The sequence below is a fragment of the Idiotropiscis lumnitzeri genome, chromosome 4 (genome assembly GCF_059441095.1).
Source record: "Idiotropiscis lumnitzeri isolate Australia: NSW breed Sydney's pygmy pipehorse chromosome 4, RoL_Ilum_1.0, whole genome shotgun sequence".
Lineage (NCBI taxonomy): Eukaryota > Metazoa > Chordata > Actinopteri > Syngnathiformes > Syngnathidae > Idiotropiscis > Idiotropiscis lumnitzeri.
In genome coordinates, this window is record NC_142394.1 from 30,918,622 (window position 1) to 30,943,191 (window position 24,570).

At 48.3% G+C, this 24,570-nt stretch overlaps 2 protein-coding genes across 2 annotated transcripts; one reads left to right on the forward strand and one right to left on the reverse strand.

Annotated features, from left to right (window-relative positions):
* The first annotated feature begins 650 nt into the window (after window positions 1-650).
* On the forward strand, window positions 651-9,302 carry ajuba (ajuba LIM protein). Its single transcript, XM_088294887.1, has 8 exons — window positions 651-2,612; window positions 5,343-5,444; window positions 5,532-5,599; window positions 5,675-5,737; window positions 7,631-7,761; window positions 7,841-7,892; window positions 8,595-8,663; window positions 8,754-9,302. The coding sequence occupies exons 1-8, from the start codon at window positions 1,292-1,294 to the stop codon at window positions 8,868-8,870; spliced, it is 1,923 nt and encodes a 640-aa protein (XP_088151013.1). The 5' UTR covers window positions 651-1,291; the 3' UTR covers window positions 8,871-9,302.
* A 102-nt stretch (window positions 9,303-9,404) lies between these two features.
* acin1b (apoptotic chromatin condensation inducer 1b) lies at window positions 9,405-24,436 on the reverse strand. Its single transcript, XM_088293429.1, has 17 exons — window positions 24,271-24,436; window positions 22,637-22,702; window positions 22,439-22,541; window positions 22,173-22,243; window positions 20,913-21,971; window positions 20,559-20,632; window positions 18,203-18,317; window positions 15,347-15,392; window positions 15,113-15,261; window positions 14,834-14,980; window positions 14,589-14,742; window positions 14,379-14,524; window positions 13,023-13,130; window positions 12,846-12,953; window positions 12,366-12,714; window positions 11,377-11,474; window positions 9,405-10,716 (listed from the first exon to the last, which is right to left on the reverse strand). Exons 1-17 carry the CDS (start codon window positions 24,403-24,405, stop codon window positions 10,420-10,422), a joined length of 3,225 nt encoding a protein of 1,074 aa, XP_088149555.1. The 5' UTR covers window positions 24,406-24,436; the 3' UTR covers window positions 9,405-10,419.
* Window positions 24,437-24,570: the final 134 nt, after the last annotated feature.

Consider the following 24,570-nt stretch of genomic DNA (forward strand, 5'->3'; position numbering starts at 1 on the left):
CCGTCCAAATCGCTCTGTTTGCTTCTCTCCAAACTATTGTTTCGAATGGCTGCAGAAGAATTCTTCTGTTAGCTTTCCAGACAAGTTGCCACTCGCAGGCTCAGGCGAGGTGAACGGGGCGAGTGTACTCTGGGAGGCCGTCGGCGGCGGGGGGACTCCGGGGTGAAGGGCTCCATCTCTCCCCGGAGGCCGCCTCACTCCGACTGTGTGCCTCCGCACATTCCACAGGCTGCTGGTACAATCAAATAGTACCTCCCCAAAAACGCAACGCCTCGATTTTTATGGGCAGTTTTTCGCATCATAGAAAGGCGGAAAGGGGTGCGTGATGCAATAATGCAAAATTAGAACTCGTATGAAATCGTATGAGGTATTCCAGTTAGCAAAGGGTGGGGGTGCGGGGTGTGTGTGTGGGGAGGGGGGGGTTACAAGCCGCCGCCGTTGACTGATAAACGAAGCGAAGAAGAGTCAAGTTAGACGGCGACGGAACAACCAAGTCACTGTCTTTCTGTCAAAATAAAATAAAACTCGCCACTATCTGTGTGGATTTAACAAAACTCAAGTGACGGTGATTTTACTTTGAAAATAATTAAACAGAAAAAGTTAAAGCTTTCAGAGCTAGCTTGATGGTGATAAAAAAAGAGGGGGAGGTAAGTCATTATTTAGGGGAAGAAAGAAAGGAAGAAAGAAAGTTGTCGACCGTGCAATGCACTCTGGGAGGGATTTTATTTATACCGAGTCGGTCTTTATAGACGGAAACGAGTCGGTAGAACAGAGTTGTCCTTGTCTTTGCGAACTTCTCCGCTACCGAACGGGCTCGAGCAACGGGTACGACTTCTTGTGGACTACTAGAGTTTTTTTTTTATTCCTGAGATGAATGGCAGGAGTCGGGTGAGTCGTGCACGCACAGATCGGTCGTCTTTAGTATCATTTTTTCCAAGCCAATGAAAGAAAGTGCATTTTGCCAGCACACCGAGCCAGTAGTAGATCTTAGCACGACTTGGGGACGATGCAGATGTGGAGCCACGCGAGGGTCCACAAAGGAGGCCCTCCACCGCTCAAAGTGTCCTGGATGTGTGCTTCGTCTGACGAGTCCAATGGAGCCGACCTGCGTCTAGAGGTTGTCCACATGATGGCAAAGTAGTCAGGATTAAGTCATGTCTTGAGTACTACCAGTGCCCCCTTTGGTTTTATTTATCAAGCTATTTATTTTTCGACAGTAAATCATTTTAGTATAGTCATTTTTTTAGCTGAATTTGAGGCTTTACGAACAGTCGGAAAATTGTTTTTCATCATGGATCGGCCAATAAGCAAGTTGCTGGAGAAGCTGAAGCTCACAGACTCCGGCAGCGTCAAGTTCAACAGCACCAAGAAAAAACACGACGCCAATGGAAATGCCAACAACAGCAATGGGAACAACAGCAGCAGCGGCGGTGGCGGCGCTGGCCTGGCAATGTCCCCCTCCCAGCTTCCTCCGCCGTCGTCTGTCCAGCCGGATGGCGAACAAGCGCCTCACCCTTCCACGTTGGCTCCGCTGAGACGTCGCTCCCCCCAGCAAAGGGCCTCGTGTTACCTGGCCGAAGGTCTGGATTCCCACCTGAGGCGAGAGTCTGGCCCAGGCCCCGAGTGCGATGCTCCAGGTCACAAGGCGTCCCTGAACCAGCGCCGATACTCCCTGGAGCTCCAGCAGCTGGTCCGAAGGCAGCAGCTCCTCTCGCAAACGCCGCCGCCGCCACCGTATCCCACTGCCGTCGGGTTTGGGTCAGCTCCCAGAGGCACGAATGAGACGGGCTACCTTTCGGAACCGGAGAGACACAAGCGGCTTTCCCTCCAGGAAGCTTTGTTCTACAAACGCCTGAGCACAGGGAGCGAACTGTGGGAGAGCCCGAGACCCGCATCCTTGTCTCACCCTCCGCATCGTCTGGCCGACGGCTTCTTCTTTCCCCCGGCGCCGGCCCTGAGCCCATGCTCATCCTTCAGCCTCCAGGAGTCGGTGCTGGTCAGCCCCCGGTCAAGCTTCGCCTCGAGCACGGCCAGCGGCGGCGGAGGCGGCGGCAGCCCCATGGGGAGCCGCTGCAGCAGCAACCGAACCAGCGGAATCAGCCTGGGCTACGACTCCCGGTACTCGATCCCACCGCAGCAGCAGTCCCCCTCGTTGCAGACGGGGCCCATGTACGCGAGGACCCCCGTGGAGGCCTGGACTCAATACCTGGACAGCGGCATGCGTCAGGGAGCCTACGACAGCCGGCACTCATACCCGCCGGCGGTGGGAAGTCCAGCCGCGGCATGCTACCAGGCCGGCCCCGAGTGGTGGGATGAGCAGCGGTCGGGGGCGCGAAGCAAAGAAGGGGGAGTCGCGCTCGGCGAGAAGAGCCGTCACTCTGACCTGCCTGGCACACGCTACCAAGAAGAGCTGACCCGGCTTCTTCTGAGAGACGCGGCTCTTGAAGGCGGCGGTCTCCTGGAGGGCCTGATGCTGAAAGAACAGTCTGTGGCGCTGGCGGCTCTGTCCAAACCCGGCACGGCGCTCGGACCGCCGTCGGCCGCCAAGACTCAGGAGGATCTCGGAAGTGCCACGGGACGAGACGCTGCCGATAACCGTCAGGAATTCTTTGGTAAGACAACGTTATCGTTCCCGTTGCTCAGATTGTCCGACACCTTTGGCCAGCCGCTGTGCCACAAGATACAAAATGTTACTTTAACTCAAGTAGGATGTTCGAGACCACTTTTTGATAAAAGGGCACGCACTCTTTTGACGACTCGCTGATACCAAGTACCGATACCTCAAGCACTTTTGATGTATAAAACTTAATTTAAAGACTTTTCTTTCAGAGGCAGATGATGATTTTAGAGGCAACTGCTGTTGGGGAGGACTTGATGTCAGATTTTGTTTTTTTGTTTTTCTTTAAGCATCGTTGGCTGTTGTCGGCAGCCTCCACGAGTACCCGATATCTTGAAATTAAAGCCAGTATCGGCCCGATACCGATACCTTGCATCGATACTCCCTCAAAGAGAACCTAAACTCTGTAGGGCGATCATCTGCATCGGCCGGTTGATTTGCGATGGCGAGTCGGAGTCGAAGGACAGAGCAGGTCAAGAAAACAGAATCAAGGGGTTCAGACAACAGAACAACGGGCACCGCAACTGTTGCCTCGACAAACGACGATGACACTTTTCTGCTCCTCGGCACTCGAGGTTTAACGATGCCCTCATTTCTGGTGAAGTTCTTTTATTTTTTTTCTCCGTCACATTTCTGTCTCGACCGCGTCAAACCTGCCGGGACATGCAGAGATGTTTTAAAAACTGTTCAGGACAGGTTGGAAACAGGACCTTTGTTGTTAGTATTATGGACTTATTGAGGCGATATCGTTAAACCATTTTTAAGTTTGCGTAGCTGTAACTTGATGCTGGGCATCGGCCGTTCAAAATAACTCTTGGAGAAAATTGCATGGTTGGGATCGAAACGCCAGCGACGAGTGTGAGTCACACAAGGCTGCAAGGGCGCAGTGTGTGTTGTGTTAGTGTGCGTTACGGTGGCCGGATGAATGTGTGTGTGTGTGTGTGTGTGTGTGTTTGCGCGCCGTTTCTTTGTGGCAGGGTGTGTTTTCCCCTGGTGACTTCAGGCCACAGTAATGCTCCAGTGTGTGCGTGTGTGTGTGTGTGTGGATGCCGGGGCGGTGTGCTGCAGCCTGTTTTTCTGCTCAGGTATGCGTTCCCTCAGGGGACGCACGCTCGCAAAGCGTTTTGAAAGAAATCTGAGCTTGGCCTTTCGTCATCTCGCCAGCAAGTGTATGCGTAACCACGACCCGAAATCGTCCCTCCCACTTTCAACCATGATTTGGGCTGCGCTTCCGCAAATAGAAGCGAACAGCTGGCAGCAGCGCACACTCGCTGGCGAGATCAAACGCCACTGTAACGCGCGCACTCGCTGGCGAGATTCAGCCTGCACAGCGGTCTAGAATAGACGAGCAAACACCAGTGGGAATGCACATGTGCACCGGTGAGATCCACTTCGCACTGGTAAACACAGACTTGCCAGGAAGTGTATGCGTAACAGTGAGTGGATTGGAGCTCTCTAGCAAGTGTATTCAAGTGGAGCTTGGATCTCACTGACAGGTGCGGGCATTGTACCCGCCGGCATCATCTTGCCGGCAAGTGTATGTGTAACAAGGGATGAATTTTGCCGGTATTTAAAGAGAGAGCAGCATCTCACTGGCAAGCGTGCGCTCGTCCGTCTCCTCAGCATGCTGTCTCGTCATCTCGCTGGCGAGTGTATGCATGCCCGCGTATCCACAACTTGTTTGTGAGCGCGTTCTGGTTGCTGTTTGGCAGTTTCCTATTCCGCGAGCCATCTCTCGTGACATCTCGCCAGCAAGTGTGTGCTGCAAACAGATGTTCAGATCAATTATTTCACTTTGGATGTAATCAACACGTTTCTTGCTTTTTTAATATATTGAATAGAGTGGACTTTTTTTTTTTTTTTTGAGTGAGTGCCTTGACGCCGTGCATTTTGCCATCTGAGGTTGCATGCTTCACGATAGTTTGGACTACAATTATAATTATACATATTAAGTATTGTTTTAAATCAGAGCCAGTTCCAGTTCTGGCAAGACCACCACCCCAAAAAAAAAAAAAAAACTTGACGGATGGACAAGCAAGCAGTTCGACTTTTTCTACATGTCCCGTTGAAGTAAAAGAAAAAGTATTTCGGACTGTTTTCCTGAGATACACTTTTCTCACGTCAAGAGTGTCGCCGACTTTTTCCAGACGGGTTATTTCGAGGACCTGAGCGGTCCGGCAGTGCCAATTTGGAGCAGCGCGCAAGAATGCTCCGTTTGCGTGGCACTCCCTCAGCCACATTAGAAAAAAAAATGTGGGTACATCTCAGAATAGATCACAGTGGATAGGGTGGAGCGGGGTGGCTTTGAGGGGGGGTTGGGACCGCACATCTCAGACCGCTTGACTACTTTATCTTCAATTCGAAAAGCGCAGAAATGGAGTAGCAAATGCTGACTGACCTAATAAGATAAAATTGAGCGATGGCTCCTGGTTTCTTCTTGGCGATACCTCCACCAAGGCTTCATCCGGATGGACTCGCACCAATTTGTGGATTAGGTAACAAGCAGAGTGCATGTTTCCTCTTTAAAGTCCGCGTGAGACGGGTAAAGGGGGGTTTACAGGAAGTGTTGGAATTTCCCTTTAATGTCAGCAGCGTCTGAGTAAACGGGCCTGACTCCTGGGTGTGAAACGCCGGAACCAGCGCCCCACAGTCCCCGCCCCCACACGAACGACACAAATCCCACCTCCAGACTTTAACGCCCCATTTCTGTCCCCCCCCCCACCAGGGACCTGCATCAAGTGCGGAAAAGGCGTGTACGGAGCGGACAACGCCTGCCAGGCTCTGGCCAGCCTTTATCACACGCGTTGTTTCACATGCGTGTCCTGTGGTGAGTTGAAAAAAAATAAATAAATAATTTGGAATATTACAAGTAAACCGGCGGCACACTGGTTTTGAACGTGCTTTGTTTTTGCAGGACGCGCCTTAAGAAACAAAGACTTCTACAACGTGAACGGCTCGGTGTACTGCAAAGAAGATTACATGGTCAGCTTCTTTGTGTTTTTTTTTTGTTTTGCTTTTTGCCAACTCCTTCCTGATGGCTTTTCTTGCAATTGGCAGTTTTCAGGATTCCAGGCCGCCGCCGAGAAGTGCAGCGTGTGCGGCCACCTCATTCTGGAACAGGTGAGCTTTCCTCCCCAAAGAAGACGGAAACTTTTTTTTTTTAAACAATTTAACTTGTCCTTTCTTCTCTCAACATCAAATAAGAAACATTTCCATTCAATTTTATTTCTTTTTTCTACACTAATTTAATCCAATTCCCCATTTCTGGTTTCTAATCAGAATCTGAACCACCTTTATGGACCAAGTACGTAAAACACACAAGAAATTTGTCTCGGGCAGAATGTGAGCGACACTCGCATTACAGTAACGAGCAACTACGACAAACAAAGACATAAGTGTAGAACGTCTTTTCCAAAACGTACGGGGACCGTTGTGCAGTCGTCGCACCTCGATGACAGCTGTGCAACAATTTGGACAGAGATGAAGTGATCGGCGGTGCAGCACTTGCAACGTGACGACGGTTGCGCAGACGATGCTGATCGTCGTTGCATTTCTTAAATGTCAACGTTGCCGAAGGAACTGGAGTGTTTTAAAGCGATCGTGCTGGGGGGATATGATCAACGCGAGTTGTTCATGTATATAGCGAGCTGAAGCCACAAGGATAATGCCCCACAGGGGTGTGCAAACATTTGCAAAGTAATGGCGAGAGGGAAGGCTTTGGTGTGTGGTTCGATGGTGCCTACCTGAGGGGAGGAGCTGGAAGCGGTGGAGGCCTGGGTGTGGTGTCCAGGAGAATTTTCTGAGCTCTTGTCTTGGTTCTTGAAGAGTGCAAGTCCTCAAGAATGGGTAGGAAGGTCCCGGTGGTGGCACCGAACCAGACTGTCATGGAGGAACGCAGGACTGATTCGATGACTGCTGCATCTCAAGTTCTTGTAGCAGGCCGTGTTTCCTCTGGACATCCTTTGCTGGGACTTTGTCAGGGTGGGTTTGAAATTGGCCTCCCCAAGTCTTGAGAGAACGCGAAGGTCTCGACGGTTGACAGTTGGACAATGTGAGGGGCGTGATGGCGCAGGATGTTTCCTGAAGTCCACAATCATTTCTACGTTTTAAGCGTGTTCAGCTCCCATGTTGCGTTGGCAGCGCCACAACGCCAGCTGCTCCACTTCCTGTCGGTACGCAGACTCGTCACCGTCTTTGATGAGACGGATGACTGTGATGTCGTCTGCTGACTTAAAGAGTTTAATAGCCGGATGCGTTGAGGTGCAGTCGTTCGTGTAGCGGGAGAAGAGCAGCGGAGAGAGAACGCATCCTTGAGGGGCTCCGGAGGGGGTGATGCATGTTCAAGATGTTGTCCTGCCTGTCACGAGGCTGTGGCGCCACTCGGAGATGGCGGCAGATGCACTGTTGGAGGAGAGGAGTTCCGGGATGCTGGTCTTGAATGCAGATCTGAAGTCCACGAACAGGATCCTCGCGTCGGTCCACGTGCCGTCGAGGTGCTCCAGGTTGTGGTGCAGCCCCAAGTGGACTGCGTAAACCACCGACCAGTTTGCTTGGTAGGAAAATGGCAAGGGGGGGGGGGGGGGTCCAGCAGGGTTTCGTTGATGTTCTTTAGATGGTCCAGCACATGCGTTCGTAGGACTTCATGAGCACAGATGTCAGAGCAACAAACCTAGAGTCGTTCGGTCTTGGTGTTGCATGTTCCTTGGGGACGGGGAGGACGGTGGACTCTTTGAAGCAAGATGGGACCTCTCATAGATTCAGGGATCTGTTGAAGACTGAAGCCGGATGTTCAGTGCAGAATTTAAGGCAGGAGGGAGACACCTCATCCGGCTTCTGCTGTGGGAGAGGAAGGGGGCGGAGTCTGGGGTGTGAATGAGGTTGGGGTAAATCCTGAATTCTGAATCCAGAGACTTCCAGCTTGGCGGGAAGCGATCACGGGCGACGCCAGTTGCAGTCCTCAAGTCCTGATATTTGGAGTCCCAGACAAACTAAAATGTGTCAATGTTGCCTCAGATCCTGCAGGCGCTGGGAAACTCGTACCACCCCGGCTGCTTCCGGTGCGTGGTCTGCGCCAAGGCCCTGGACGGGGTTCCGTTCACCGTGGACCAGCACAGCAACATCTACTGTGTGGCCGACTACAACAAGTAACCGCATCTCATACGCACGCCAACATCACTCGGCCGTCTCCCGTTGTTGAAACGTTGGTCTTCTCCCTCTTTGCAGGACCTTCGCCCCAAAATGTGCTGCCTGCTTGCAGCCCATCTTACCCACGGAGGTGAGTGCTGCTGAATTGGCCGCTTGAGTTTGTTTTTGTTTTTTTTGACAAGCTTTATCTTTCATTTTTCAACCATTTCAACATTCAAGTACAAATGCAAGCTGTTTACCAAAGTTAACATTCAAATGGTTTGAACATTGAAATAAAAAAAAAAATTTAAATAAACTTTAGCTTGCGAAAATCTTGAATTAGGAAAATGCAAAAATTTCACAAGTTTCAATCGGTTCAGAATGGTCAACATTCTAAAACTGCATTTTCAAGAGATCAAAATTTCAGATGAAAAAAAATCCTTAATACAAAAAAATTCAATGGATAAAAATCATTAAGTGTTAAACATCCCAAAATCTCAATAAAATTTTCAAAATGGAGAAAATGGATCAATTTCTCAACTTTGAGTTGTACGACGGTACAATACATCGCAAAAATATTGAGATTGCGATATTGGCCCGAGCCATATGCAATCATTTTCTTATGCTTTTATTTGCATTCAGCCAGTCAGACCCAAACTGAAATGCACATCGCCATCCAAGAGTTGGACATCAGCTAGGTGAATTTGAAGTGTTTAGCTCAGAAGCTGGCTTAGTTTGTTGTAATAAACGACATCTCATGTTGCTCCTGGTGAGTATCGTTATCAAGTATCGTATCGGGCCGATACCGGTGGCTGCCGATACCAGCCACAAAAACTTGGGACTTGTTTTTCAGGGCAGCGAGGAGATCCTCCGAGTTGTGTCCATGAACAAGGACTACCATTTTGAGTGTTACCACTGTGAGGTGAGTGTTGCACACCTCGCGCCCCCCCCCCTTTTTTTTAAAACAAGCTGACATCACTTCCTGTGCGCATTCCTTATTTCCCCCTCGTAGGAGTGCGGCAAGCAGCTTTCCGATAAGCCCGGCTCGCAGTGCTTCCCGCTGGACTCTCATCTGCTCTGCCACCCGTGTCACATGAGCAGAGTGTGCAGCGCCGCCACGCACAACTGAGGAAGAGGACGCCCTCCCTCGCGTGCCAAGTTTTTTTTGGGGGGGGGGGACTCTCAACATGTAACTGCTGATTTTTAAGACATTCCTGCGGCTCCTTTTGACTTGCGTCCACCCTCCCTTGGACTCAACTGTACCTGCTGTTGTTCTACTTTTACTGTATGGTCTCTCACACACGCACACACACGAAAAAGGGAACAGGAAAGACTACTGCTCATTTGCTGTAGAAGAACAAAGGATCCTGCTTAACTGTACATATTTTGTTAGCAAACATTTTGCACTTAAATCTTACTTTAAGAGATTTTGTTAAGGTAAACCAGTCAAATTTGAGGACAATTACTGTCATTTCTGTATGCTGTAATAACACGTTTGTGTTGGATAGATTTAATAAGATTGCTTTGTGGTTGTACATTTCAGAGTTCATATAAAAGAGATTTTGACGCTTCGGAGCTGGTCCGTGTCCAAATATGTGACCCCCCCCCCCCCCCCCCACGACAACAAACGAGTGCACAAAGACAAGGTTTTTTTTCAACTGAAGTCGGACAGCACTTAAATTTATTCACTTATTTGTCATGACTTGCGATACATTCAACAGCAACAAAAATCGAGTTTTCAACTAAAACAACGTTAAAATAGTAAAAATGGAGCTGTTTTTTCATAGCCATTAGAAGACAAAACTGTTTGGCTCTTTGATGCACTGATCACAAAGATGTAGGGATGGATGACTTTCCGTTGAAATTTCAGGACCAACCAAAAACGGACTACATGTTTACGAGTGGCGAGCTTTCTAAACTTTTTCATGTTCAGTACTTTGCGCGCAACTTGCTCTTCCCCAACAAGGAGTCGAACAGCAAAATTCACAACCGGTGTTGGTCGCGCAACAATTTCGAAGGCTGTCCATTTCTACGCCTTTCTGTGACTCTTCCAGTCTCTCTCGGCTCCAAGCTCAATGGTGTGTTCCGTTTTTTGATGGCCAAGTAGTGACGCCGAGTTGTTGGTGTGGTCTTGTTTTTTTGTTTTTTTCTGATGTCGCAAAGTGACGAGTCCAAATTGTACAAAAACCCAGTTGAGCATTTTCAAGTTACAAAAAGTCAAAACAAGTTCACACATCCGACGCATTTTCTGCTCATCCTGAAATTTCATCCCAAAGCCCAACGTCAACATTTTTTTTTTTTTGCAATTAGTGTGGGGCGCAATCTTCCTCCTTAAGTCTTAAACTAAAATAAGCATTATGACAGCAGCTTCTTTTATCTCTGTTTTAACATTATTGATCAAATGTAAAACAAAACAAAAAAAGAAATATCACAGGTCTGCAAAGTTCAGTGCTGAAGCAAGTGGAAACACTAAAACTGCTCAGAAGAGTTTGGAAGGAAAGGGAATCTATTTTGGACTTTATTATAGGGCTTTGGGAGGAATAAACTGTGGAACCACAGAAGTTGAAGAAGAAGAAGAAGAAAAAAATGGCTCCCAAACCTCAAGAGGACAAGGCTGCCCCCTCCGAACGGACGCCACATCACGAGGGAAGTCTTCCCTCCTCCCTCTTCCGCATGCTTCAGTGGCGCCTGTCGCTACAGCTACGAGAGCGCCGCCCAACCTGCGGACGCTCGGGCCGGCGCTCGCCTTCCCGCCTCCGCTCGCCGTCTTTGTTCCGGCCTCGCTCCTTGTCCTGGTCGGCGTCGGCGGCCCTGCTGGACGCCGTCGGCCCGCCGCCTCGGCTTTCTTTTTCACGGGCCTTCAGCCTCTCTTTCTTGCGCTCTTCCCGAACTTTTTCCTGCTTATCTTGCTGCTCTTTGAGTCGCTTCTCTCGCTCCTTTTGCCGCTCGTTGCGCTCCAGCACCCTCTGCGCCGCCTGGTGGCGGCAAGAAAAATAAAAAGTCATACATATATTCAGATGACCTCGAATGCGCGCGTGCGTTGCAGACACTGGAGCATTTTAGCTGCACATCATCTGAGAACAAAACACCGAGCTCAAGTCACTACTGGGCCTTGCAAACCAACACTGCTGGAGTGCGCTTCAATTTTTGAATTGCGTGTTGCCAAAGGTGCAATGCTGCGTCATTAAAATGCGTCCTCGTCATTGTGCAAACCGAAATAAATTCAGTTGCCATGACAATAAATCAATGTTTTTTCCGCGTCATCAGCATCGTCTGTGTTTTAGCGGTTGGCAGCAAACAACTTTTGGGATGTTCCTGACACCTTCTGAAATGCAAAACATCATTTCACCACCTCTTCACTTATTCTTTCTAAAAATCAAAAAAGCTCAAATGAGTCGTTGTCATTCTCTTTTCGGTGCTTACTGCCACCTAGTGTACGTCAACAATCATGCAATGTGCTTTTCTGTCCCTTGTCAGCAAAGCGGGGTACCGTCATAATTTCTAGACTGAATAACACACGAGCACAAACTGGGGTGCTCACAAAAACACAGACGAACACTTGACGCCAGCAGGGCATCTTGAGAAATAAACAAAGTCAGGTATGCGACTGGCTTGACTCGCGGCAAAACACCAACCTGTTCTTCGGTGAGGGGGAGCCAGTATATACAAGGAGCTGCTTTGGTCTTGAGGAACAAGTCGTCGAGAAGCTTTGCGGGAGGCTCGTCTGCCTTCTCTGATGGGGACAAAACGCACAGCAGATGCATAAGAAGTTGTGTTGCGCTGGCCGACAAATTCATTTGTAATTGTGTGTCCACCTTTGTAACACGACAGACTTTTCGTTTGCCTTTCAAGTCCTCCACAACATACGTCAGCCGTGTTGCCTCAACACTAAGCACTTGAGACTTCCATTCCTTAAACGTGGCCATCGGGATGTAATCACAATTTTAGACTTGATTTCATTTCCATTGACACGCTTGTGATGACAAAAGCGTCTTAAGACTTCAAAATGCGTTTAACACGTTTTGGGAGAGCGAAAACAATTAGCGATGGCGATTGCCGCCTCTTTTGTGTCGAGGTCTGACATTCATTCGAATCGGATGCAACAATTTTTTGTGAGGCGCATCTCATTCGATTCACGTGCGTGCTGACATGAACTATTTCCACAAACAACATGGCTGTGAACACGCAGGAGATAATTAAGCAAAACGTCAAGGGACAACGTACGGAATCTTTTTCCCATCGGCTTGCATTAGACAAGCAAAGTGATTTATTGACACGCTCTGAAACTTTTGACCCGAGCAATGTGCTTCCAAGTCACAAATATTTGGCAGAGGTCGCCTTGCCTTACCCGGCCGGGCAGCTCGACATGAGAAAAGAGCGTGAGAGAGCGAGAGGGCCACGCAAGGCTCAGTTGGCTCTTTCCAACCTTCATCTATCAAGGACGGTGTTTATTTCAATGTTTTGACGGGAGACATTTGCGTCCCCAAGAGGAAGCACTTATTTTGGCATGATGTGTGAGAACATTTTTTTCGGCGGAAGTGGGTGCAACTTGGGGGGGGGGGGTTAAAACGTGTCTGTTTTCAAAAGAAATAACAATTGAAAGTCAAGTTGTTTTGCAACCCACCCTTCTTTTCGGACTTCCTCTCCTTGCTTTTCGGCCTTTCCCGCCGCCGCCGCTCTCGTTCTCGTGATCTGGAGCGCCGCTCCACCTTGTCGCCCCCCGGCTTGGCGAACTCGCGAATCTTATCACGGTCCCACTCGCGCTCCCCGCGGGCCCGCTCGCGCCGCTCCATTTGCCTCTGCCGCTCAGCCCACAGATCCCGCACGGCCGGCGCGCCGCGCTCCCGTTCCCGGTCTCGCTCCCGGTCTCGCTCGGGCATGAGCGGGGGCGGCCGGCTGGGCGGCGGGGCCGGCGGCTGGGGGACATGCGGCTCCGGACGGTTCGGCTTCAACAAACCTTTGTGAAAGTCAAGCTGTGTGGAAACGAAAATGGTTAACAGTCCAAATTGGAGCATTTTTGTTTTTTTTTTCATGCGCCCAAGATCATTTTGGGCCGCGAAATCCAAAAACGATTCCTTTGAATTGGCTGCAGAGTGAGCATTACCTCATCCTGTTCACAGAAGTCCACACTGAGCACTTTGGGATTGCTCTGTGGCCATTTGACTCCGTGAAGCGCTTCTCTGGTCGCCGCCGCCTCCTCTGTGGTCGTGTACTGGCAAAGGCGGCGAGAGAGCCGTTAGCCGACAAACGAACGTCTCAACTGAGCGTGACGGCGACTCACTGTGACGTAGCAGTGCGACTTGATCTTGTCGATCCAGAAGCCTTCTTCCACCACACTGCCGGTCTGCTTCAGGAGTTCTTTGAGCTGGCCCAAAGTGAACGGTCGCACCTTTGAGACAAAACAAAAATGAAATCAACATTTAATGTGGTAGCAGCAGAAGATCAACAACCAATTACTCATCATCAAAATGAGATCTATATAAAAAAATGACAATCAAGACAAATAACTTTTTTTTCCTTTGAGGGGCATGTTTGTGAATCAATGGCTTCAACTTTCCAATTTTGAGGAGCAAAACGTTTTGCCGGTTCATCCCAACAAACCAAAGCAAGGCTTTTATTCGACAATAAAAATATGACAAGATAACAATTGGTTTTCCGTTTTGAGATACAATCATTTTTTTTCCTTCAAATTACATTGTGAATTGCATCGAACGCTATTTTCTTGTCTGGACGCATTTTCAGCGGGGCAATTCCAAACAAATATTATTTTCAGTTCAAACTTATTTCCAAATGGTTGTATGGTCCTGTAGCAAAGAGATTTTTTTTTTAAAAGACCAAATGTGAGATTTACTGTAATGTAATTTTGAGAACATTAATTTGTGTCGATCTCAAACATCCAAATCAAAACTCAGGACTGTATTGTGAAAAACAAACGGCAGCGATATGAGACATATTCAATAACCACTATGAATATATTTAGCATTTTCTAGGTCACTCCTCCCGTTTTGATGCGAGCCATAACGTAATCTAATCCATTTCTTCTCCTGTTTAGCTGTGTGTGTCGCATTCTTTTGTCCCATATGCTGTGCAGACACTTGTTAGCTGTTCAAAGTTGTATACTCGCCACACGAATGCGGTTCCAACCAGACTTCCGTCAAATATACTCGATCATCCAAGCGCTTGACTGATCACTCACACGTGCGTGTGACTTTAAATGAGCTCAGCGATGAGCATGACTTCACCATCTTCCTTGTCATCCGACGCTGTCACAAGTGTTGCTCATTTGTGATGATTACTGAGGAGCGTGTGTGCGGCGCGTTTAGCCACAAAAGCGGCAGGCCGAAGCTCGCAAGCCAACTGGTGCGCCGGGCTTGCCTCAACGGGCTATGTCTTGCTCGGAGGTGACGATAAGACGTCGCGGAAAAGTTAACGTGTGTGTGCACAGAGAAGTTTTCTGAAAATTTTTAAGATCTGTGTTTCTCACTTTTTTTCCCCCCAATGTTTTAATGAGGCACAAAATGCTCATTTGGACTCGCAAACTGCTCATTATGATTTCTTCTCCAAATCTGGAAGCACCAAATTTTTGCCATCCCAATTACGGTGAAAAAGTGTGCATGCGCTTCGGTTTCAAACCCACCAGGTTGGTCACGTGGACGATATTTGAAAGCTTGCCACGGGGGGGTGAGGGCTGCCTCGTGGATCGAATGGGGTCGTCGATTGTGATGGACACGCCGGAGCGCTGCTGACTGATGGAGCGACGCACCAAACCGTCATTGGGGGAAGCTGAGGACGAGACGAAAGTCAACGGAAAGCTCAGACATTGAAGGCGGACGTTGGGAGTTTTCACCTTGCAACTCTCCGTCGAGCTTCTCTGTTGTCTTCTCAGGAGGAGTTTGCTTGGATTGGTCTACAAGAGTCGGCCGCGGGATTTCGCGCTGGGGCGTCTCCGTGTCGTCTTCTTGGTCGCCCTGCCCGTTCTCCTGGCTGTCCCCGGGGACCACCTGGACAGGATGCGCACACGCAAAATAATCTCAAGATGGGGGACAAAAAAAGCAAAATGAGCGTTCCCACTCAGACGGCCGGCGCCCTTACCTGTGTGACGGTGCGTCGGATCTTGAGACCGTCATCCTCGTCTCCGTGGCCATTGTCCCGCTTGTCCTCGTCCCCGGACAGCTGCAGCTCCTCCGGGTGCAGGTCCACTACGGCCTCCTGAGCCATTTTGATATCTGGAATTAAAGACTGTGGGGCAGATACAGGGAAAGGATTGAGACTTTGAGAGCAAACAAAATGACAAGGATGAAAATGACCATGACCTGCAACTCGCAACACGTTCCATCCCTAAATGAGTTTTTTTTAACCTCGCCACCGCACCTTGAGTGAGTCAGTCGTGATGCTGATGGACGGCTTCTTGGCAGTGACGGCTGTGCTGGAGCCCCAACGTCTTTTCCTCCCCGCCGCGGCTGCAGTGTCGGCGGCATCTCCCGCTCCTCCGTCAGCGTCGACAGTTGGCGTCTTGCCGCCTGCGGGAGGAGACAAAGTCAAATTTGAGAAAAAGAAGGGGGCAGAATCTGGAACGGAGGGGCTCTCTCGCTTGAGTCCACCTACTGGTCAAGGAGATCTTGCGGGCGGCAAAGGCCTTGGGAGTGTTGCTCTAGAAGGGAAATGAGAGACAAAAAAAAAAGAACATACAGAACCCCCAAAGGGTGCAGGCGGTGAGATGGGAACTCAAAAGGGGCAATAGGAGGTCAAACAGGAAAATGTGGCAAGGGAGAGTGTCTTGAGGAGAATCCCGAGACGTCCGTGTTCCACCTCTGCTCAAGGACACAAACAGAAATCTTTTGACATTTTACTTCTATGTGTTTTGCGTGTGTGTACGTGAGATTCGGGGTGAAAATGCGACGAACTAGCTTTCATTTTTAATTTAAAAGTTTTAATGGTGTGTAAAGTAATAAAAAAATGTGTCATTAGAAGCCATTTCATTAGAAAAAAAGATCCTCCAATTTTGCATGTGTTCTTTGAAGCAGAGGTGGAAAACTGAGCTCTGGATTTTTTTCTTTTTTTTTTTAAACTCAAAGGATTTGCACATTTACCAAAAGACTGCAGAGTTTTAGCACTACCACTTGAGTTAGACTATGACAAATGAAACTGCAGTATCTAACAATTGTAATGAGGAATGTTAATTCCTCTAGCAATTAGACATTTTAAATGGTGATAAGTGATTGCCTGGTACCATTTGACACCTGATTCCTTACTGGCTCGACTAGGGCCCAACCGCACGACCCTGTGCACTGTATCTAGGCAACAAGGATCCAATCGGGGAAGGCTGAGGAGTGAGGGCCTGCCTTGATTTGAGTGTGCAGGAACTGATCACTGAGGTGCACTTTAAGTCTTTGAGGGGCGGGTTGTTGCGTTTGTTCATCAGCAGGAGTTCACAGAGTCACAATTGTGTCCATGGGAGTGGGTGCGGGGGGTCGTTTCACTTTAAAGTCCTTGATTCCGCAGGTAAAGGACAAGTCCATCGTGAGTCTTTTGGCACTCCAAAAAATAAAAAATAAATAAATAAAAGCAATGTGAAGAATTGAAATGATAAAAAAAATATATATAAGCCAGATGGCCTTGTGGCGTTCAGAGTTGTAATCCAGGAAGCAGTAAATGTGGGAGAAGTCTGATGATTGCCAAGTCGCAGGCGGAAAGACGTCACGGCGGCAGAAACGGCAATTCCACAGCATTCAAGTCCAATGTGGAACACCTTGGCAACACATCCAGCGAGTGCAGCCACAAATAACATTTCCATGGCTTTATGTCCACTGAATGTTTCCTGACGGGGTCCATGAAGAACCGCTACTTTTAAAACGTGGCAGACTTATTTCCATCGTGAAAGCGGGAGAAACGTCCGTTCAGTCCAATGTCACAAAACAAACGGGCACCTGGCTGCCGACATTCTGAACGGCACACCTTCGCACTGCCCACCGACGTAAATCAGCACCACAAAAGTTCAGTTCAGTTCAGTTGGGCGAGCAGCTCAGTTTCCAACTCTCGAGACAAGGTTACCGTGACAACCAGGGTCTGCCGTTACCAAGGCTGCCACTGCTGCTGCTGCTGCTGCTCTGATGTGCGCTGCTGATGTTCCTGCTGGTGGCTCAGACTTTACTGAGCGCCACCGGAGGTTGCAGACTGTGGGCCTAACTCGGCCAGCAGCGATGCACTCAGACATATCGGGGCAGGAGTTGAAGGAGTAGTGGAGGAGGTGTTGTTGGTGGAGGTGGTGGCGGTAGTAGTAGTACGCAGCTTGTACCATTAGGGGCAATGGAAGAGGCATGGGCACCTTCATAACAAAGCAATCAATGTGGTTTTAAAACAACAATCACACCATGAATATATTTCAGAGAGAAGCGTTTAAGAGGGGATACAAAAGGCTAAAGAAGGAGAGAGGAAGAAAAAGAGGCAAGAAAGAAGCCATGATGCATCAATACACACCCCACCGCTGAGTAAACGCTTAAAAAAAATCTTGAGACTAATAACTCGACCAAATTCCCTCCTGAAGTGAAACTTTTAGCCAATTGGGAAAGCAGAATTATTCTAGATGACAAATGAGCCCTTAAATGCGGGACATGCAGTCCGGGTGGCGCGATTTGGACGAGCTACGTTAACAACTAGACGGCGTCTGCACTCAATGAGGTGCGTTATGGGTCATTAGTTGGATTAAAACGCAATGACCTGCCACAGCTAAACTGGTTAAGAGTTACCCAAGTAATGAAGTGGTGCCTTGAGTTGACTTTTTTTAAGCCAAGGTAAAATTGAATAACCAAAAAAAATGAGGAAATCTAAAAGAATTGCTATATTCTCGGTCTACCTATGTTGCACTTTGTTCAAATATCAGTTATTTAAGGGTTTATGACATCAAGACATCAATGCTAGTTTTGTTAGCCCGGCTGTGGGCTTATACACGCCCCCTCCCCTCTCTGTCCACTTTTAAAACTCGTTTAAAGACATTTTTATTCTTTAGCTTTCGACTCAACATGACACTGTCGCTGTTCTGCTGTTATCTATTGTTTATGACTTTTAATTTGTGTGCTAATTCCCATTTAATTCATATGACACCATATGGAAAGCAGTTTCTTACAGCTGCAGCTGTTGCGAAATGCGCTACAAAAATGAAGTCGTATTGCAATGTATTGTATTTTAGGATGACAATAGCGCATCTTTAAAGCAAAGTTTAGCATTTTAATGCATTTATTATTTATTAAGAAATACACATTTAGTTGCTCCTAGAGTTAGCTTGACATTGTCAAACGAAAGTCAAAGGAAATTGTTGTGTCCCTTGTAAATCAAGGTACCACCATACTTGGGTTTTTCGCCAGGATGTGAGCCTCGTGTCAGCTAGCCATGCTCGTTCGTGAATGAGGATGCAAGGTTTCAGCGGGAGACGGCCAAATGCTCGGCCCTCTCGGCCAGACTTACCTCGTCCAGGCGGCCCTCGCCGTCTACAGGCTCGACGTCTGGCTGCCGGACTACACCGCTTTCTGAGCGAGGCTCCACCTCGGACACAGCTGCCGCGCTGGTCTCCGACACCTCCCTGCCAGAAGGGGAGAAGAAGAAACGGGTCAGAGAGCCCTTAAGTGCAGATCTTCATTAGAGACCATTTATTCATTTGCTAGAGTGGTGCTGGCACTCACACGGTTCAAGTGCTTTCTAAACAATTAGTGTAATATGTCAAGTAAAATAATCTAGGGCAAATAATTGCTATTGTAATACTACACTGGACTAAGCAACTAACATCAGCCATCAGTGTGTGTGTGTGTGTGTGTGTGTCGGCCCCACATCCACCCTCATCTGCCAGTAATATTTCCTTGGCAACAGTGAGACAACTTTGGTCCCCAGAGAACGATGAATTGACGGTGATCTGATTTATTCGAATGATTGAAGATTGCAATCAGACAGTGGGCACCACTTCACACAACAAAAGACAGCCGTCGCCATTCCCACATGCTCCCTCCCATTCTTACCCGTTTTTGTTTGCCTCGGATAGCATTGTCGCCGGTCTCGAGGAAGGGACGCCCGCCGGTCCAAACGAACCCCACCCGCGCTCAGCGATCTCGCGGTCCGCTTTCCAAAAAAATGCCTCCCGTCGGAGGTGCTTCGATCACAACACGGCTAATTACTGCGTCGCGATCAAGGATGCAATGTGGACATGCCAGCCATGTTGGCTAGCGTAAGCGGCGCCAAGGAAAAAAAGGAGAAAAAAAACAAAACACTAAAACCGATTATAGTTCGATCTCAGACGGGAGAAATAGTTGGATCAATGACTCTTAATCCTTAATAGAAAGATACGGCCAAATGACTAAAACGCCTTTTAAAGATTTAAAGGCCGGGTTTCGCCGTTAGCTACCAGCGGAAATCACACCAAGATGAAACAGGAGGACAAGGACCCATTAGGGAAAAAAGGCGACAGCCAATCCAAAAGTAGGGCGTCCCAAGACATGCCTGACCGAAACTACAACTAGCGATCAAACTCCTCGACGTCATGAGTTTGAATTACTTCAGATTTCCGTTGAAGGTTTTTGTTTCACACAAGGACCAGAACGGATGTTATTTGGGGAGTTATAAATTAATAAATCTAATCGAATAGTTTTGTTCAGGCACACAAAACAACACCCGTCCGTCCATTTTCTCTTCTGCTCGCCTTTATTTGCTCTGACGGAACTCATTAGATCGTCACTGATGAACTGGAGCCTCCCCCCAGCTGACTTTGGCCATGAGGCTGGGTGGCAATAAGGGGGTACACTCAGGACTGGTCGCCAGCCAGCCGCTGGGTACAAACAGATAAATAAAAAATGGGGGGAGGAAGCACGCAGATGCAAAGTGAGAGGCAAACAAGCTGGAAGGAGACCAAGAATCTCCTGCCCGTGAGGCAGACACACTAACCAGATTAACCACATGTTGCCCCGCTCCTGCCCACAAAACAACACATTTCCAAAAACAAAGCTCATAGAATTAATAGAAAATAGACACTCGGCTACAGCAGACAATACTTGCCTGAAAAAATGAATGAGAATCTTTTGTTGCGCTCAATATTTTGATGTTATGCAATCGGAGGTGCCGAGGACTAAGCTGAGCCTCAGAAGTGATCAAGCAATTTCTGTTGCCGTCCTTCCCTCTGGAATGACCTTCCATTAAATGTCAGGCAAGCCCCCTCTCCGTCTACTTTTAAAACTTGTTTTGTTGAGTCTACTGTACATGTGTTAGCATTATTAATTTGTATTTTCACTTACTGTTGTCACCGTCTTTGTTCATTAATTATTGCTACTTTGTGTTTTACCCTGTGTAAAGCGTTTTGTTACAGATGCAACTGTTCTGAAATGCGTTACGCAAATAAAGTACTGTATTGTATTGTTCTTATTCTAATAATATTAAGGTCAAATAAGCGTTTTCCTGTTAGGAACATGACTTTATGGTTTTTAGCGTGTTGTTTGTTTCAGGGGTTGACCACCAGGTCATGTTCTTTACATACGAGGGCAAGGGCAAAGAATGGCTTTGTTGCGTAATCCGGCCCGGTGAGCATTTACACGATCAAAAGTCCAAGAATACTTGATGCATAGTTAAAGTGTACTTATTTAACTTTTTAAAATTGGATTAATAAAAAAAGGACCGTAAATTGGATTACTGTTTATACGAGAATTCAGAATACAAACATGAACATCAATATTTAGTATTAATTAAGGATTTTTTTTTTTACATTTGGTGTTGGCTGAAATGGCAGCAGATGGAGGCTATCAATTAGCGGTGTGGCTAATTCTGCTCAAGTGTTGTTGCAAACCTTTTCAGGAGGTGTCCTTTCTCTGTCTCCATTCGCTTTGTCTCGTCGTCTGCACCTTGGCCCAATTGGGCTCTCTGTGAGATGATGGGAGGCACACACACACACACACACACACACACAAACACACAAAATGTAAATAGGGGTTCTTTAGCTTCCAAATACATGACACAACGACTACCACCCTCAAGTTCACAGATCTTCATTAGTGCTCGATCACAGTAAAACCCAACCACTATATCGCAATTCAATTACACATAATTGGTCCGTGAATAATGATTTATTGACTACAAATAATTTGTCTTTGTTGATCTAGCTATGCCAGTGAAACACGACTCGATTAACTTAATCACTGACCTTCGGCTGCCTTACAAGGTGCGACTGAACCCTGACGGACGATGAGGATGATGATTTGGATGAGGAGTCGGACTGCGAGTCCGAATCTGACGAGGAACCCGAGTCGCGACCCCCCGCCGTGCGCTTATCTCCAGCTGCTTGCTTTTTCTCATCGAGCGCTACTTCCTCTCCTTTTTTTGCGTCTTCCTCCTTTCGTTGGCTCGTCTCATTTTCTTTCTTCTCGCTGCCTTGTGGAGACTCGCCGGTGTCCACGCCGGTCCGCGCCTCCTCCGACTCCATCTTGTGCACCAGCAGAGAGAGCGGGCCGGGTTTGCGCTTCACGGGGGGCTCGGGGCTGCTGGAGCGGGATCTCGAGTCGGGGTCTCGCCTCTGCGAGGTGTGAGGCGGGACGCCATGCGGCGTTCCGGAGCATTCGCCCTCTTTGTCGTCAGTGTCCGGTGGACTTTGCTTGGGAGTGTCCGGGAGCGGAAAGAGGTCGGGGGGCGGCGAGGGCGGGGGCGTCGGGTGGCGCAGTTGCATCAGATTCTGGTGCGGCTGCGGTGGCGGGATGTGCTGTGGAGGCTGAAGTTTCCGTTTGGACCTCACAGAACTAGCGGGCATCTGCGGAGGCTGCGCGGGCGCCTTGTTGCCTTTTCGCACCCCACCGGGACCCGGACCCCAGTCCTCGTCGTCCCCGCTGTCGTCATTGTCATCGTCGTCTTCGTCGCTGTCCTGCTGGACGCGACTCCCGACTGAGACGCCGGCCGATCGGCTGAGGTGGAGGACCGAGTGGGCCGATCCGGTTTCGCTGGGCGCGACGCCCTCTTTCTCTTGGGCTCTGGACAAGGCCGGGGGCAGTCCCTGGTGGTCCGGCTGACCCAGGACACGCACTGACAGGGAGGCCACGGCGCGGGGGGGAGAGGGGGCCGGTGGCTCTTTGTGTCCTTGAGGAAAGGTGGCCCTCGGCATCCTCGCTCTGGGACTTTCCAGAGACTCCTGATGACCAGTGGCACCATCTGGCCTATGTGACGTTGCCCCTTCACCCTTCAGAGATCCCGCCCTCTCCGCCAAAGCAGGATTCTGTCGTATAAAAAAATTCACATGTCAGATGGACGTCACCATTTGATTCGTTGCGCGCTTCCAATAATGACATTTTTGGGACTCAACCATCGGCCTTGTTTTTGACGTGACATACTTGGAAAGCAAACTATTTTTTGGGAGGTGTTACTTAGTGTGAAGAGCTTGCGAACCACCGTACGAGTCAACAAGCCGGACACGAACCTTGTCAGGGATGCAGGACGAGCTGTCATTGTCTGACTGGTCTTCATCCTCTTCTGGCATTGCCGGGCTTTCTGTCAAGTGAAGCGGACGGAAAGAGTTATTGCTAAAAGCGGCAGCAGTTTCCACTTTGCGAATGGCCTAGCTGTAGAACGCAACTGAAATTATTTGCTTTTTTTTTTGCTGCTTCTATGTTTTGAGTCACTTTTAAAGCTTCTGTTTCAAAATCATGGTCGATGATTGGGAGCATTTTTAAGAGCTTGTTATACCGTCAGCCCCCTGGGCTTCTCTCTCCAGTCGATGACGGAGGAGTTCCTGCTGCTTGGCCAGATACTGTTGGATGAAACTATTCTGGCTCATCTCCTCACCGATCTACAACAAAAAGGAAAGATTATCGCTGCGGTGTGAAACTCAAATACCAATGGAATGCTTTTAAAAAAGGATTGAGGGCATTTAACGGGCATTACCTGAGAGTTTGGCTGCAGTCCGCTGTGGGAGCTGGACGACTTTTGCAGGTTCTCCAGCATCAGTGCCTGCACGGAACAGCAAAATACAATCAGATAAAAATGGAGTTAATATTTTTTTCCCATCTTAATTTTTTATCTAAATGGTCTATAAGAGTTTTAATGTAATTGTAATTATGACTTTACTACTGTGTTAGCATAGGTTAGTAATAAACTACGTTGGGGTCAAGCTAAGTCCTTACTGGTTTTAATGTGATTGCTTTCTATTTAAATTCAACAAGATTGTTTTTATACAAATATTTACTGTAATCATAACTTAGTGATAAACTATATTTTTATCCAACACTTTAATATTTATGGCCTGAAAGTGTTTGTCACATAATTGTGTACTGTAATTACGACTTTACTACTGTGCTAGCATAGGTTAGAAAAACTATGGCCCGGCGTAAAAATTCAGCACGCTTAGTAACTAAAGCTTTTTAAATTTGCACGTTTTACTATTACGATCTCGAAGCGTTTTCCAAGTTAGTGATAAACTAAAACATTGTCATGGGGCCCATTCGGTTAACGCTTGACTTATTGTTTTTCATTTGATTGCATAATATTTGGCTTAGAAGTAATTTTCATACAACTGTTTACTGTAAATATGATTTTACATCTGTGCTAGCATACAAACTATGACCTGGCATACTAATACGTGTCATGAGTCAGGTAGTTTAGTTATCGTAGAAATTGCTGCTTCACATTAGTGTCTTTATGACCTGGAATTCTTTTTCAGACTTTTTTTTAATGCAATTATGATTTTACGACACAGCTAACGTAGGTTAGACACTCAGTAAAAGTAAATTACAGCCTGGCGTAAAAAACGTCATCATGCTGCACGCTCAGTTATTGTCGCACTTAATGTTGTTTTTCCAAGTGGATGACCTCGAAAGCTTTTCCAAAACAATATTTACTGTAACGACGACTTTCCTAACGTGTTAGCAGAGTTTAGTGAGCAGCCAACAGCGAAGTCCGAGTTACGTCAACCGTCACCGCGCCGTAAACCGAGGAGTAAACCATGTCACGAGCTGCGTGCCTAATCAAGTGTCCGTCGTGCAAGGTTCGGTGGCGGTAATTCGAGCCCACATGTCAACCGAGCTCGACGGCCTTGATACGGCCCGCAGGCTTTTGTGGCACAAATGACAACAAACATGACAACGTGGGCCACACGACACGAGTGATTTTTTTTCTTTTCTTTTCTTTCTTTATTTTTCATTTTTTACGTCCACGCACAGCGGCTGTTGGCTCGCTTCCGTCGGGTCAGGCCTCCACTTGACAGGTGCACACTCCCAACTGTGCAACACGGTGCCCCACAACTAGTTACCAATTCAGCCGCGAAGCGAGGCTCGCTATTAGCTTAGCCGTCTTGGCGACGTCCACCATTAGAGTTGATCGTTCCAAATGTTCCGGTACACTATTTGGCACCGGATCGACTTGCTCGCTTCTTCCCGCTTCTGAGCCGTCAAACGCCGTTAAGACCCTCCAGCCCCCCTTCGCCCCTCCGCCAGCCTACTCTTGCTAGTAGTAAACTTGTCTACACTCAACACTAGGCGCCCCCCCCACCCCAAAAGAAAAAAAACAGCCACTAAACTCACCCCCTTCAGTCGCTGGATGAGTTTGTTCTTCGCCCCGCTCTTGGAGAGGTTTCTCTGCTCCAGCGCAGCTTTCAAATCCGCGACTCGGAGGGATTGTAAAGGCTGTCCATCAAGCGTAATATCCTCGTCCGCCATCTTGTCCAAAGTACTCCCGACAAGCGTCGTTTCGGTTGGCGCTCGGCGTCATAGTTCGGCACTTTCCGGAAAATTTCGGCGTGGGCCGAGTTACAGTTCAAGGACGTTCAGTTACCGTCCGATGCCACTCAGCGTCATAGTTCGGCAGATGCCAGAGAACCTGGT